The sequence below is a fragment of the Lepidochelys kempii genome, chromosome 2, assembly GCF_965140265.1.
Source record: "Lepidochelys kempii isolate rLepKem1 chromosome 2, rLepKem1.hap2, whole genome shotgun sequence".
NCBI lineage: Eukaryota > Metazoa > Chordata > Testudines > Cheloniidae > Lepidochelys > Lepidochelys kempii.
Window position 1 is genome coordinate 6,618,788 of NC_133257.1, and position 15,052 is coordinate 6,633,839.

General features: G+C 46.4%; 1 protein-coding gene across 4 annotated transcripts in view; it reads right to left on the bottom strand.

The window, feature by feature from the left end:
- Positions 1 to 15,052, bottom strand: part of ADGRB1 (adhesion G protein-coupled receptor B1) — a 372,262-nt gene that overhangs the window by 192,870 nt on the left and 164,340 nt on the right. For 3 of the 4 annotated variants that reach the window (XM_073329983.1, XM_073329982.1, XM_073329980.1), the window contains exon 3: positions 10,515 to 10,673. The exons of the other annotated variant lie outside the window; for it this stretch is intronic. In XM_073329983.1, the coding sequence (XP_073186084.1) occupies positions 10,515 to 10,673 (159 nt within the window). The remainder of the gene's footprint in view (positions 1 to 10,514; positions 10,674 to 15,052) is intronic. 4 annotated transcript variants of the gene reach the window in all.

Below are 15,052 nucleotides of genomic sequence, written 5' to 3' on the forward strand. Positions count from 1 at the left end.
AAAAATAGTCCACTGTGGTGCTGAGTCATTCAGGGGGACACTCTCTCGCCCTGCATAAAGGGGGACTGATCCAACTCCCAGTGTAGTCCATGAAAAAACTCTCAATGGGATTTGGACCCAGCCCAAAGTCGGTATGCAGCAGCTTTGTTAGGGGAGTGACACGAGAAACGGGGCACAGATGCGACCCGGGTGCATGGAACTCAGCAGCCCCTTCGGCAATGTAGTGAATGGAGGGAGGGTAATACAGGGATCAGTGGATAATAGTGGAGGACACAGACACAGACATGACACCAGGGAATCCAGAAAAGTTTTAAACATAGACAGAAAATAACCAAATGAGGCTCTCATTCGAAAAGATGTCTGGGGAAGGCAATAATCTCCAGCACAGATATTCAATGGGGAGGAGAGACCTGAGCAGCAGTGGTGCTGAAAGAGACCTAGGGATGTGTGTGCAGTAAATGAGACAGGAGTTTGCAAAGATGCGAGATGAGCAAAAAGAGGTTGCACAGGCAAGAGGCATTGCCACACAGAGTAAAGAGGTTATTACAGTCCTTCTCTACATGGTTCCAGGGCATCCACAGCTGGAGGTCTGCATTCCACAGCTGGGATCCACATTCATTCCTCTGCACCTCGTTACCAGAAAAAAATGGAGGGATTCAGAAAAGAGCAACACAAATATTCAAGGGGCTGGAGTGATGGATTTATGAAGAAAGATTAGAAGAGCTCTCTCTGCTGGTTAAGAAACAACTAAAAGAGGGATGCCACCACAAGAGGCTACAAACACCAGAGTGGTGTAAACACAAAGGAAGGAGAGGCATTATCTACAAGGAGGTGGAGCTAGGAGTAATGGGGGACCATTAAGAAAGGGGCCCCTTCAGCAGCTCTTACAAATCAGGCATGGGCGTCATTCCTTTAAGTCAATGGAGCTCTGACTGCTTATGCCAGCTGAGGGGCTGGCCCCAGTTAGCTCAATTTGGGCACCCAAAATCAGTGAAAATGTTGCCCGGTGTGATCAGAGAGTCCCAGTTACTAAACTTCTGAAGTGCTCTCTGAAGGAGAAATACAATTAAAGTATTGCTGGCAACAGCAGCCGGCTCCTCCGTACAGGACAAGATGCTGTTCTAGCTTGCTGAGTCCCAGACTTTCCTGCAGGGAACAGATACATTCACACACAAAGGACATTTAATCTCTTTTTGTGGTTCCAGCAAATGGGCTATTTTTAATGGAATTTGGGGGCGGCAGAAATCGAGTATGAGCCGCACTCCTTCGAATGGCAGATTGAACATATGCATAGCTAAATGTTATACCTTCAGGGCCAGATCCCACTCTCTGTTACCCCCATGTAAATCCAGAGCAATTCCATTGAAATCAGTGAAGTCGCTCTGGGTTTACACCGGTGTAACCCAGGGCAGCATTTGGCCCTGGTTGTCTTTAGATTAGGAGCAGAGATGTATGTGCCTGTTCGGCATATTCATAAATGTCAGTGATGGTTTCACACTGCCTCTGCCAGACTGGATAGCTTCCTTTGAGCTGGCTCGCTTGTTAGTTTCATTCCCCAGGATTAAATGGGGGCTGCTGACATCTTTGGTCATTCTGGGGGCCCACAGCACTAGCATCAGGATGTGAGATACCCTGTCTGTATTTTCCCACTCTGCTGTCGTAGTTCCGTCGCGCCCGGAGCCAGCCTCCTCTCCTGAAGAGCAGCGCCACTCCCCATGCCAATTTGTTAATGATCAGAGCTTTTAGCACTGCATGGCAGGGCCGGGCCATTAGAACAAGGGCTGTTGCCCCTTCGATCCAAAGGAGGCAGGGCAAGCTTGCTGGTCCCCAAAGCCTTTTCTATCTTGCTCCACTTTCCATATGAAATAGCAGCTCTGGGCCAAGTCCAACAGATGGCAGAAATCTCCCTGCCTGCGTTAGGAGGGAGGATATCACCGGGTTCTTTGCCTCTAGCAAGGAACAAAGAGAACAATAACAAACACTGAACACTGTCCTTCAGATTAACTGTTTTGAGCTGAATGGCTAAAAAGATCCTGGCTAACCAGGGCTGCTGCTAGCAGATGAAGGTTTGTTTTCAGCCTGTGCTCAGTCTCAAGTCCAGTCATCCCTCGACATCTCCAGGCACCAAGGTTTGCTCTTGGCTCGCACTAGGGCCAACGGGCACCCTGCACTTGCATCCAAGGACATCACTTAGCCATGGGTGCTTCAGGGAATTGTGGAGAAACAGCAGGCGATAAACTTTACTGCTTGAGATATGCATGGGAGGGCAGAGACAGTGGGTCAAGCCAATGGAAATACCTATACTATAAGGTCTACAGGCTGTCGTTACCTGGTGGGTCACCTGCTGGTGGTTGCATCTGTTCATTAATTTCAACTCAAAGGAAAAGGAATTTTCAGTCATATTCTTTACAATTCTTTTTTTAAAATTAACTTCTATTGAACGCCAATGCCTAATGAAAACTTGTGGAAAAGGACATCTTTTTAAAACAGTCAGTGTTCCTTCTGGCAAGGCAGTTATTCCCAAAGTGTAGGTCAGAACATCAAATGGGGTCACCCCACCAGCAGATGGGGTCACAACAATCCGTAGTGGACAGAAGAGGCCATTTTGCTCTGCACAGCATGACCTTACACGCACAGTATGTGCAAGATAATGATGCATGGAGGACACCATTTTGCTCTACTAAATGGCACCCTCTGCACTGCGTGACCTCCTATGCACCATACGTACGAGGTGATGCTTTGTGGAGAATGGCATTTTGAAGAATAAAACGGCACCCAGCATGCTGTCTGGGGTCAGGAAAGGAAATAAATCATTAAAATGGGGTCGTGCTGGCAAGAAGTTTGGGAGCTTACCATATACGTCTCTGTGACCAGAGAGAAGCTGGACCAATTCAGCCTGCAAATATGGTGTACATTTTTAACAGCGAGGGTAATGAATCATCGGAACAATTTACCAAGGTTGGGGTGGATTCTTCATCACTGGCAATTTTTAAAATAAGATAGAAAGTTTTTAGGAACAGGTTAGACAAACACTTATCAGGGATGGTCTAGATAATAGTTAGTCCTGCCTCAGTCCAGGGGACTGGATTAGATGATCCATTGAGGTCCCTTCCAGTCCAGTCCTACATCCTACAATTGGATTATTTTTTAAAAAACGATATGTTCTAGTTCAAACACGAATTGTTTTGGGGAAGTTCTGTAGCCTTTATTATACAGGAGGCCAGACTAGATTATTACAATGGTCCCGTCTGGCTTTTATGAATTTATGAATTTATGACCTCTACGAAGGACTCCAACAAAACCAAGAAAGATCAGACTTGACAATTCCTGGTATTTCCTAAATAAAAACAAGCAGAATTTTAAAATATCCTTTCAGGCCTTCTTTGTGTGACAAAAAAAGGAGGAAACGAAAGGGGGAGGCATACATAGAATTTGTTAAAGTCACTTTGGAGGTCACCATTCAGTTTTGGAAACAGATCTGAAGAAATAAATTAAAATACACTGGAAATGGACAACCAGGAAAGACAAGGCAGATTCACCAGCAAAAGAATTTAGAGCCCAGTTTGCAAGCAGTGGAAGCAGGTCCTCTGTTGAGGCAGGATGCAGGGCTGAAGGAGTGGGGCTAAGGGGTTTCCTTTCAATCACAAGACTTTGCAACAACTCTGTAGCACTGTGTATCCAAAGAGCCCAAAATGCCTTACAACTCCTGAGTGGAGCCTCACAAAAGCCAGCGCGGGAAGGTATTTGTTCTGATTTCTATCTTATAGGTCATAGGGAGGGTAAAGTGAGTTGCCCACAACCATGCACTAAGAACGTAAGAACATAAGAACGGCCCTACTGGGTCAGACGAAGGTCCATCTAGCCCAGTATCCTGTCTACCGACAGTGGCCAGTGCCAGGTGCCCCAGAGGGAATGAACAGAACAGGTAATCTTCAAGTGATCCATTCCCTGTCGCTCATACCTAGCTTCTGGCAGTGAGTGGTGGAGCTAGAAATAGACCAGATGCCTAGGCCCGTAAGTTGGTCAAAAGATCATCCTTCCTCTTTATTCTCCCACGCAGAGTACTCCTATCTATTGCCCTGTCTTCACTAGGGAAGCATTAACCACAGTTGCTAACACAGGATCAGCTCCACCAATGTGAGCAGCGACACAAGCCCGGTGTCAATGAGCTGCCAACATTTTAGCCTCCTTGTTCTTTAACCACGCTCAAAGCTACTCTAATTCAATATGCTGCTTACGTAGCTCCAGCTAGCACAAGAGATGTCTATATGGCAACCGGGAGGCATCATTTGCAGCTTGGGTAGATGTACATGCACATAGCTCTGCTCAGGCTAGTGCCTATAAATAGCAGTGTGGTGGCAAGAGCAGCATGGGCTAGCCGCACGAGTATGTGCCCAGGGGTCAGGCATAGCTAGCCTGAGCTGCCGTGGCCACTCTGCTGTTTTTAGATGCCCGTGGCTCGAGCATCTGTACATCTGCCCAAGCTGGGACTCACACCTCCCACCTGCTGTGTAGATGTAACTACAGCGGGCCATCTAACGATAAGGCCAGCACAGAGAAACTAAATGAATTCTTTGCATCGGTCTTCACTGTTGAGGATGTGAGGGAGATTCCCAAACCTGAGCCATTCTTTTTGGGTGACAGATCTGAGGAACTGTCCCAGACTGAGGTGTCATTATAGGAGGTTTTGGAACAAATTGATAAACTGAACAGTAATAAGTCTCCAGGACCTGATAGGATTCACCCAAGAGTTCCAAAGGAACTCAAATGTGAAATTGCAGGACTACTAACTGTCATCATTTAAACCTATCATTTAAATCAGCTTCTGTACCAAATGACTGGAGGATAGCTAATGTGTACTATTAAAGAGGGCTCCAGAGGTGACCCTGGCAACTACAAGCCAGTAAGCCTCACTTCAGTACTGGGCAAATCGGTTGAAACTATCCTAAAGAACAAAATTGTCAGACACATAGATGAACATAATTTGTTGAGAAATAGTCAACATGGTTTTTGTAAAGGGAAATCATGCCTCACCAATCTACAAGAATTCTCTGAGGGGGTCAACAAGCATGCGGACAAAGGAGATCCAGTGGATATAGTGTATTTAGACTTTCAGAAAGCCTTTGACTAGGTCCTTCACCAAAGGCTCTTAAGCAAAATAAGCTGTCATGGGATAAGAGGGAAGGTTCTCTCATGAATTGGTAACTGGTTAAAAGATAGAAAACAAAGGGTAGGAATAAATGGTCAGCTTTCAGAATGGAAAGAGATAAATAGTGGTGTTCCCCAGGGATCTGTACTGGGCCCAGTCCCATTTAACATATTCATAAATGATCTGGAAAAAGGAGTAAACAGTGAGGTGACAAAATTTTCAGATGATACAAAACTACTCAAGATAGTTAAGTCCCAGGCAGACTGCGAAGTGCTACAAAAGGATCTCACAAAACTGGGTGACTTGGCAACAAAATGGTAGATGAAATTTAATGTTGATAAATGCAAAGTAATACAGATTGGAAAACATAATCCTAACTATACATATACAATTATGGGGTCTAAATTAGCTGTTACCACTCAAGAAAAAGATCTTGGAGTCATTGTGGATAGTTCTCTGAAATCATCCACTCAATGTGCAGCGGCAGTCAAAAAAGCAAACAGAATGTTGGAAATCATCAAAAAAGGGATAGATAATAAAGACAGAAAATATCATATTGCCTCTATATAAACCCATGGTACGCCCACACTTTGAATACTGCGTGCAGATGTGGTTGCCCCATATCAAAAAAAGACATATTGGAACTAGAAAAGGTTCAGAAAAGGGCAACAAAAATTATTAGGGTATAGAACACCTTCCCTATGAGGAGAGATTAATAAGACTGGGACTTTTCAGCTTGGAAAAGAGGTGAGTAAGGGGGGATATGATAGAGGTCTATAAAATCATGAGTGGTATAGAGAAAGTAAATAAGGAAGTGTTATTTACTCCTTCTCATAATACAAGAACAAGGGGCCACCAAATGAAATTAATAGGTAGCCAGTTTAAAACAAACAAAAGAAAGTATTTTTTCACACAATGCACTGTCAACCTCTGGAACTCCTTGCCAGAGGGTGTTGTGAAGGCCAGTACTATAAAGGGATTCAAAAGGGAGCTAGATAGATTCATGGAAGATAGGTCCATCAATGGCTATTAGCCAGGATGGGCAGGAAAGGTGTCCCTAACCTCTGTTTGCCAGAAGCTGGGATTGGGTGACAGGGCATGGATCACTTGACGATAACTTGTCTGTTCATTGCCTTTGGGGCACCTGCCATTGGCCAATGTCAGAAGACAGGATACTGGGCTTGGTGGATGTTTGGTCTGACCCAGTGTGGCTGTTCTTATGTTCTTATGAAATAAAAGACCTGCAGCTGGCTGGGATCAGCTGACTTAGGCTCCCCGGGCTTGGGCTGGGGGGGGCTATAAAACTGCCCTGTACAGATGTTCTGGTGCAGGATGAAGCCCAGGCTCTGAGATCAAAGGGTCTTAGAGACAGGGCTCCAGCCCCAGCTCAAACTTGATAGCCCCGAAGGCCTAGCCCCACAAGCCCCAGTCAGCTTATCTAGGCCAGTTACAACACGCTTTGATTGCAGCGCAGACCTACCCAGTGTGGATTTTTGCCTGCCCTCTAGGGCAGTGGTTCTCAACCAGGGTTTGGGGTCCCCTAGGGGGCTGTGAGCAGGTTTCAGGAGGGCCACCAAGCAGGGCCAGCCAGGTAGAAAGCTGAACCCCACCGCATGGGGCTGAAGCCTGGGGCCCTGAGCCCTGCCACTGGGGGCTGAAGCTGAAGCCTGAGAAATGTAGCTTCATGGGAGCCCCTGTGGCGTGGGGCCCAAGGCAATTGCCCTGCTTGCTACCTCTAATGCCATCCCTGGGTTTTTATATGTAGAAAATCAGTTATTGTGGCACAAGTGGGCCGTGGAATCTTTATAGCATGTTGAGGGGGCCTCGGAAAGAAAAATGTTGAAAAACCCTGCTCTAGGGGCTAGATTCAGGGTGGATAAAAATCAATGATTTTTTTTAATCAAAAAAATCAGATTTTTTTTATTTAAGTCGGATTTTTTTAATTTAAATCGGATTTTTTTTATAAAATGCTCTTTGAGGAAAAAATCTATCTAAAGATAGTTTTAATTAAGATACATTATAGCTCAAAAATATCTCATTGGGGAATAGGGATTATAAATTCTAATTCTATAGGATGAGACAATATATTCACGTAATGTTTAAGAAAAAAATTGTAAATGAGTTCCAATAGTTCATGGATTAGGGACCCAAACTTTTGGGGTTCCAGGGGCTTCTGTATAGGTTATTGAGGTTAATCTGTCTATCTACCCAATGGGACTCAGTGCTCAGTCTAGAAGATACCATCAGAGGTGCTTAATTTTGAAGTTCTCAAACTGTGGATTTGTGTCTCCAGAGATAACATGCTTGTTAATAGCAAAAATGTTTTAAAATAAATAAATAAATATATAGAGGTGAGAAATAACAGACATCGACTCTATTGTCCCCCTGCAAATTTGGATACACAGAGTCAATCCCTTACCTCTCTCTAAAAGTGAAAAGTTTAAAAAAGTTCAACGAACAGAAGATTGTTGGGGGGGGGAATAGACCTGGACAAGGGGAAGAAGTCTGGAGATAAATGTGAGAAGGGAGGAACAGGCAGTAGAAACAAAAGTGAAACTGTTTGAGCAGCATATTCCAGAATTCACTTTTATGTAGAAATCCATGATTAAATTGAGACTTCCTGACTCGTGATTTAAATCGATTTGAATTAAATCAAATCCACCCAGGCTAGATTACATACAGCATGCGTCTACACTGCAGTCAGAGGTGTGAGTGCCACACGTGTAGACATACCTGAACTAGCTTTGATCTAGCTAGCAATGAAACCATGGTAATGTGGACAGCAGTCCTAGATCTGTACCTGAACAGTGAGCCCATGCGGCTCAACAATTGCTATTCTAGTTATCTAGATCAAAGCTCGCTCAGATATGTCTGTACTTGTTGCAGTCCAACCTCTGACTGCAGAATAGACATACCTTTGGATGTTCAAGAGAGTCTGCTACTGGCCTTGAGCTAAAATAGTCCTTTAGCTCAAGCAGCCTTGCACTTTTAGATCCCGAGGTCCCAGGTTCAATTCCTTCAGAGAACGCAACCAAAGGGACAATATTAAGTTGTAAATGCCAGCCACCCATGCACACTAGTGCTTCCAAAGTTACTAGCAATCGTGGGAAACATGAACCAAACTTCTCGAGTTTAGACGGAGCCTCAATGACAAATCCGCTGAAGGAACCGGAGAAGATGAAGTTTAATACACTGAAAAAGTTTCTTTAAAAAAAAAAAAAAAGCCTACTTGCAACATGATTTAACTTTATGGAAGTGGTAAAAAATGCATGAAATCATTTTAGCCCTTATTAGAGAAATCCATTCACATCCCTCTATTTTAACTTCGCCTATGTCAGCTAGTCCACTTCCCTGCCTTTGAAAACAGTTGAACTTTCCCTGGTTATCTGCCTCATCAGAGGACCTAATCAAACATACTTCTTTCCAAATTTGAAACAAAAAAGAAGGGAATAATTATAATCAGAACCCGCTCACATTAGCCAGACTCGGATTTCTTTTTTTTTTTTCCTACTTGGCTAATGCAAAAGAAGCATTTGAAATGAAGGTGCCTGAAGACACAGGCTTGAATCATTAACATCCCTCTGCTGACTGGCACTGGCAGATTGTCCTAAATCATCTAGAGCAGGGGTGGGCAAACTTTTTGGCCCAAGAGCCACACCTGGGTATGGAAATTGTATGGTAGGCCATGAATGCTCACAAAATTGCGGGTTTGGGTGCGGGAGGGGGTGAGGGCTCCGGCTGAGGGTGTGGGCTCTGGGGGGGCTGAAAATGAGGAGTTCAGGGTGTGAGAGGGGGCTCCAGGCTGGGGCAGGGGGTTGGGATGCAGGGGGGTAAGGGCGCAGGCTGGGGGTGCGGGCTCTGGGGTGGGGCTGGGGATGAGGGGTTGAGGGTGCAGGAGGGAGCTCCAGGCTAGGACCAAGGGGTTTGGAGGATGGGAGGGGGATCAAGGATGGGGAATGGGGTTGGGGCATGGAAGGGGGTCAGGGGTGAAGGCTCTGGGAGGTGTTTACCTCAAGCAGCTCCCAGAAGCAGCGGCATGTCCCCCCAGAAGCAGCGGCATGTCCCCTCTCCGACTCCTACGCGGAGGTACAGCCAGGTGGGTCTGCGCGGTGCCCTGTCCATAGGCGCCACCCATGCAACTCCCATTGGCTGTGGTTCCCAGACAATAGGAGCTGTGGGGGCCGTTCTTGGGGCAGGGGGCAGCATGCGGAGCCCCCTGGCTGCCCCTACGTGTAGGAGCCAGAGGGGGGACATGCCACTGCTTCTGGGAGCCGCATGGAGCGGGGCAAGCCCCTAACCCCGCACCCCGGCTGGAGCAGGGCAAGCCCCTGACCCTGCTTCCTGGCGGGAGCTCGAGGGCAGGATTAAAACATCTGGAGGGCCGGATGCGGCCCTCGAGCCATATTTTGCCCACCCCTGCTCTAGAGAAAGTGGCAACACTAATATGTCTACACTGCACTGTAAATATGGGTCTGTGGGTCCTGGGCTCCACGCTTGAGCATCCACATTGCATTGCAAACCAGGGGGCTTACAATTGATGAACCCAGGTCTCATAGCCATGCTGACATGTCCGTCCTGCACAATGCAGACCTTCTGACTCAGGTCTGCAGCTTGGCTGTGTCCACATTGCATTGCAAACCAGGGCTTACAATTGCTGAACCAGGTCTCATAGCCATGCTGACATGTCCGTCCTGCACAATGCAGACCTTCTGACTCAGGTCTGCAGCTTGGCTGTGTCCACATTGCAAAATGACAGGGTTTAGACCTCAGTCACAGCAGAACTCGGGCTCTGACCTGCCCCCCTGAGCAGGATCCTAGGACCCCGGTCCTGCATGCTTGCTGACTTGAGTCAGACTGATTTGTATGTGGACGGAAAGGGGGCTTCGGCTCCAACCTGAGTCAAAGCCCGGGCTTTGTGTTCATGTAGACAGACCCTAAGGGACAGTGTGCACAGAGAGGATTCTAGTCCCTACAGAGATCTGCCTTTCTGAAATTCCTGCCCTGTCTATCCACTAGTCTAGAAACCAGGTTTTGCTCTGTTTATCAGTATTGCTGGGCATTTCTTATTTGTAAATTCTCAAAGTGCTTTACAAAGGAGGAGGAACTTTTACAGATGGGGAAACTGAGTCACAGAAAGGCAAGTTATGTGAAAGATGGTTGCGTAGGCAATGGCAGGGCTATGAACATGTGCATTTTGCACACCCCAGCATCACATTTCCTTGGCACGTTAGCATGCACTGTTAGTCAGATGCAGTCTTTGAACAATTTCACCCTGTGTCTGAAACACCTTCATTACTGACTGCGACAGACTATGATTAGGAGACCGGATGGCTCGCCCCCGTGCATTGGAACATGCCCCACTTACTATTGCATGCTTTTCTATTGCACAGTCTTCCTTCCTCCAGCACTCCTTCGCAGATAAGGCCTTCCTCGGGAATGGGCTGGCAGGTTCGGGTGCGTGTTTGGAGACCACCCCCACAGTCTCGAGTACAGTCTCCCCAAGCGGACCAAGGGTTCCAGCCACCTAAGCAAAACCCAGAAAAAGCACCATCAGCGTCAGCTTTCTTGGGTGGTGGGGAAGAAGCAGTAGGCAAGGGGGAGAAGTAGGAAATTCTACAGCAGACCCTAAAGGCCACCAAGTAGCATCCATTGCTGACCTTTCCAATAAAGCGGGATTAGAACTGGCGTAGGGCGCAGGCAGGGAGTATAGTGCAGGGGTGGGGTGGAGGGCTGCAGTTCCATTGCCGAAAGCTCCCCCACTTCCTTGATTTGGGTCATGATGAGAGCTTCCCCTCCTGATGGAGTGCATCTCCCCTTTCTGGACACTGCGAAAGCATCGCTGTGAACCTTGCCCCATGCAGAGAATCCTCAGGAGCAATTCTTTCCATTGCACCACCTGGGATGGATTATCCAAAATCTGCCCATGGGGTTTGACACACATGGACCCTGTGTCAAGGGCTTCATCTCTCTTTGCACACACACACAGAGCCCCGATTCCCTCCAGCAGGAGGCAGCGCTGCTCTCTCTCTCTCTCTCTCTCTCTCTCTCTCTCTCTCACACACACACACACACACACACACACACGGAAACACATTTGCCCACCACCCTCGTTCACCAACTCTGTTGTATTCGAGGTGCTGTATTCTCTCTGAAACCCATCAGAAATGTTTCCTCCCAGTCACTGCAGCAGGACATGCAAACACTTCTGTACCCACGTTCACTTTAGAGAGAAAAGAAAAGGAGGTCTTGTGGCACCTTAGAGACTAACAAATTTATTTGAGCATAAGCTTTCGTGAGCTACAGCTCACTTCATCGGATGCATCCAATGAAGTGAGCTGTAGCTCACGAAAGCTTATGCTCAAATAAATTTGTTAGTCTCTAAGGTGCCACAAGACCTCCTTTTCTTTTAGCGAATACAGACTAACATGGCTGCTACTCTGAAACCTGTATTTAGAGAGAAAGGGGCTGGGGTAATGACTGGCCCCCAGCAGGGTTTTACAATCCAGTGGAAAGCCAGTAAATAAGGAGTGTTTTAAATCTGAGCATGACCCATTTGGAGGTGATCGAGGGAGCTGTTTGACTCTCCCTTGGAAGCATGCTTAGTGCTGGAGTCAGAAGTGCTCCATTTATCCACAGAATACTGCAGCCCATGACAATGTTCCTTCTCCCATGCCAAGGGATGTAAAACTCATCACTGTAGGGTTATTCCTTCTAGGGGCACACGGGCAGTTCAGGCTTCATGACCCACTCCAGCATTAGCCTCACCATTAGGCTGCCCAAGAATCAATGCCGTCTGTGTTACAGTCACAGATTTTAAAAGCCGGAAGGGACCCTTATGATCGTCTGCTCTGACCTGCTGCATAACACAGCCCAGAGAACTTAACTCACTCATCTCTGCATCAATCCCAGCAACTTGTGGCCGAACTAGAGTTTCTGTTTAGAAAGACATCCAGGCCCGATTTAGACACTTCAAGGGATGGAGAATCTCCTGCCTCCCCTGGTAATCAGTTTGCTTCCTATTTGGTGTATTTAACAAGTCAGAGATAGGGCATCTGTGCTTGCTGTTTCAAACCTGGATACCACTAACAGTTCTGGGACCCCCTCTGAGCGGTTTTCTCATCCCCCATTGTTCTCCTGAACACACAGCTAAAACAGGGGTCGACCTTCATTAAATCGGTGTCTGTTTCCGTGTGTTTGTCTATTCTGCTGCTCCCTCTCTCTAATTATCTGAAGCTGGCACAGGTCGGGTTGGCGTCAGCTGGGGAAAAAGCATAGCGACCGGGTGGCACTCAGGCACAAACAAAAGAGAACGAGCTCATTTGCTTAATTTAGATTTTTTTTAAATAAAAATCAAATAGAGGAAAAATTGTTTTTAATTCTTTCACGGAACTACAGAAACCACAGAAGCAACTGAGCCTGTGATTCATCCAGCCCGTTGTCCCACAAGCCACTGCAGGACTCTTCCCTGTACCGTTGTAATTTACATTGCAATAGCTCCGACAGCTCCCAACCGAGATCAGGGCTGCATCATTCTCGGTGCAGTACCCGGACACAGTCAGACAGTGCCTGAGCTGAGAAGCTTACATTCTAAACGGACGAGACAGCAGGCAAAGCGGGAGAGAAAGGGAATATTATTATTACCCTGTTTTACAACTGGGAAAATGCTGCACAGGGAGGTGAGTTAAGTGACTGACTCAACATCATACAGTGAGACTGTGGCAGAGCTAGGAATTGCACCTAGGGTTTATGGATCACAGTTCCTATTTTCCTGTGCTTTATCCAGACTAGCTTTAAGTCTTCAGGGAAGGGGTTTATTCGCCTCCTTTGAGAGACTATTCTGCAGGCTGACATCTCTCACTGTTACTGATATTCAGGGAACATTTTCTTTTCTTTTTTAATTTCACCCCAGTCTCCTTCTATGCCAAATAACCCCCCCCCCCCATCTCCTTCACGGGGATTATCATGTCCCTCTTTAACTATCACACACGAGACGCATATTTCATTCTTCTTTCCTAATAAGTCATGCCTTCCAGCCCTCGGGCCATCATTTCCCATGTTCTCGCAGCATGCCTAGAGCAGTACAAAGCATAAAACAGATCATTCCTGCCCCAAGCTGCTCCCCAGCTGAATAAGAACAATATTTTTTAGATGATCTCTCCGACCCCCCTCCAGTTTTTCTGCATCAGCGTGTTAAACAACTGTGTTTAGATTTTTACCAGGAATTCTTTCACTCTGGGCCTGATTGAAATCTATGGGAATCTTTCACTTGGGTTCAATGGGCTTCAAATCAGGCATTATAACAACACATAATCACTGTTTTGCTACGCCTCCATAAATATGACCCCCCGGGTCACCTGTGCTCTGAATTGCTGCAATCATGGCAAATAATACTAGCAGAAAACAAGCACATGGCAGATGTTGGCCTCATTGCTTAATGCACTGCTGGAAGGTGCTCAGGCACTATGGTGATGAGGGCGGTATAAGAACCTATAGGATGTAACCCCAGGATAATGACCCTGTCTGTCAGATGGTTTGTAATAGTCTCAGCAGTGGGATGGGTAGGTTGTTACTGGCCCATAGCAGATTGCTTGCATTTGACTTTCACGGAGATTTTCTTTCCCTTGAAAGTCACTTTCCCTGCCAGTGTCATTCTTAATGCTGTGCGTTAATGGGAAGGCTTGTCTCTTCCGTTTCCTCATGGGAGACGGATTGTGTTTCCAACACGTCAAAGGCTAGTGATAGACTGGCAGGTACCCTGATGTCTTGCTCAAGCTGATCAATAGGATATCTGTAACCAGACACATTTAACCAGACAAGGGCTAATAAAGTCTTCGCACACACTATCAGAAGGATTTTTTCCCCTCCTCTTGTTGAGTTGAAGTAGGGGGGGAGCGGCAAAGGCAGGCACCATGCAGCCATCGTTAGGTCAGTGATTAATTCATCTGAGACACTTTTCGATTCACTGTTAAGCAAAATGCATAATTGCTCAAATGCATCAAAAGGTAATTTCATATCAGTGTGCTAAACAAAATACACTTCTGTCATCCAAACCGATTGCCAATCAAAGGGCCCCCTCCTTCATGATGGGTTATTGAAACAGGCCTGCATTTTACGATGCAATCCATTATGGTAGCATTAAAAACCATAAAAACTATAAAGTGAGGCTGGCTTCAATGCTCCTGCTTACTCTAATTAATTAATAGAATCTCCCCAGTATCTGGCCGTGGGAATGAGATTCCTTCTAACTAGCGTCTTCTTTCAGACACCTGGTTTCTTAACCCTTTGTGCACCGCTAAAACAGCTGAGCTGGTTCAGATAAAATAAGAACTGCCATGTTCTCAACCTTACAACAGGAAGCAAGCCTCTTTTTCAGGGGTGAAAAAAAATGGATAACTTGTATTGCACTCTACCCCCATCGTGTATTTCCCAGCTTGCTTTGCACTTCTGGGCTCCAACCAGGAGAGGTGAAGGAAGTTCCTAAATATCTAAGTATTTATACCATCTCCACCAAGATATGCACATACCTAAACTGATTTACCATATGATCCTACTGTTGTAAACCTTCTCACTCTCCACGCAGAGCAATAGGTCTAAAATTAGCACCCAGTACTGCAAAGTGATCCACATGGCCAGACCCTTTTGGCCAGGCAGAATCCCCTTGAAGTCAATGGGACTCCATGCAGATGGTCCCTTTTTCCCACTGAACCCCATTTCACCAGTTCTCCCAGTGCAAATGTAACCCACTGATCAGTGTGGGTCATGCGTTGCCCTCTGTCCTCAATCAACAGAGAAGAGGAGTCTCTTACGGCTGATTTGAGGAGATTTAGGGTCAAATTTTCAAAGGTATTGACTTTGATGGGGGTTAGGTGACTAACTGTTTAGGCGCCTTTGCAAATCTCACTA